Below are 1033 nucleotides of genomic sequence, written 5' to 3'. Positions count from 1 at the left end.
GATGCAGGTGGATGCCGGCAGTGCCGGGCCAGGCCACCACCGCCCTGGCGCGGGACGCGGTCGCGGTGCCGCCCGTGCAGCTCCGCTCCCGCCCGCAGTGCACGTCTCCTACCTGGACGGGAAGGGCAACGTGGAGCCGCAGGGAGCCGGTGAGGGGCCGGGGGGGACGGCGGGGGCGCCCCGGGCGGGGGCAGCGCCCTGAGCGCCCGTCCCGGCAGTGCCCGGCGCCGTGTCGGCGCTCAGCGACGAGCTGCTCACCTACTACGAGCTGGTGACGCGGGCGGCGCTGGGCGACGACCCCCAGCTCATGAAGGTGGGTGCCGCCGCATGGGGGGGCGCGCGGGGCGGGGGGGCTGCGGGCGCCCCCGGCACCGCGGGCGTCCCCGTCCAGGTGGCCCTGCAGGACCTGCGGAGCAACCCCAGGATCGCGGCGCTGCTGCCCTACCTGGTCTACGTGGTCAGCGGGGTGAGCGAGCGGCCAGGGGGGCTGCACCGGGCCGGGGGGGCGGCACCGCCGCGGCGGGGCCGCCGCTGACGGCGCCGGGCGCCGCAGGTGAAGTCGGTGAGTCACGACCTGGAGCAGCTGCACCGGCTGCTGCACGTGGCGCGGAGCCTCCTGCACAACCCCTACGTGTGCCTGGGCCCCTACGTGCGCAGCTTGGTGGCCAGCGTCACCTACTGCGTCCTCGAGCCCCTGGCCGCCTCCATCAACCCCCTCAACGACCACTGGACGCTGCGCGACGCCGCCGCCATGCTGCTCGGCCGCATCTGCCGGTGCGGCGCGGCGCGGGACGGGGCGGCGGGGGGCTGTTGGGGAGCACCCCCCCGGCCACCCGCCGTGTCCCCGCAGGACGCACGGCGAGCGGGTGAGCGGCCTGGAGCAGCAGATCCTGCGGGCGCTGCAGAAGGTGCTGGCCGACCCCGTGCGCCCGCTCTGCTCGCACTACGGCGCCGTGGTCGGGCTGCACGCGCTGGGCTGGCAGGTAACGGGCGGCGCGGGCGGCGGGCGCCGATGCGGCGGCGCCGGCCTCAC

At 77.7% G+C, this 1033-nt stretch overlaps 1 protein-coding gene across 1 annotated transcript in view; it reads left to right on the top strand.

Moving 5' to 3' along the window:
* Positions 1-98: 98 nt before the first annotated feature.
* TAF6L (TATA-box binding protein associated factor 6 like) overlaps positions 99-1033 on the top strand; it is a gene marked incomplete at its 5' end in the record, with an annotated part of 3887 nt that continues 2952 nt past the window's right edge. The window contains 5 exons of the mRNA XM_026050886.1: positions 99-149; positions 219-313; positions 392-466; positions 554-774; positions 851-983. Of these exons, the coding sequence (XP_025906671.1) occupies positions 99-149; positions 219-313; positions 392-466; positions 554-774; positions 851-983 (575 nt within the window). The remainder of the gene's footprint in view (positions 150-218; positions 314-391; positions 467-553; positions 775-850; positions 984-1033) is intronic.

This window comes from Nothoprocta perdicaria, unplaced genomic scaffold (assembly GCF_003342845.1).
Source record: "Nothoprocta perdicaria isolate Ctin4 unplaced genomic scaffold, notPer1 scaffold_1100, whole genome shotgun sequence".
Lineage (NCBI taxonomy): Eukaryota > Metazoa > Chordata > Aves > Tinamiformes > Tinamidae > Nothoprocta > Nothoprocta perdicaria.
The sequence above is the reverse complement of the archived record's forward strand: the minus strand, read 5'-3'. Positions and strand labels throughout refer to the sequence as shown.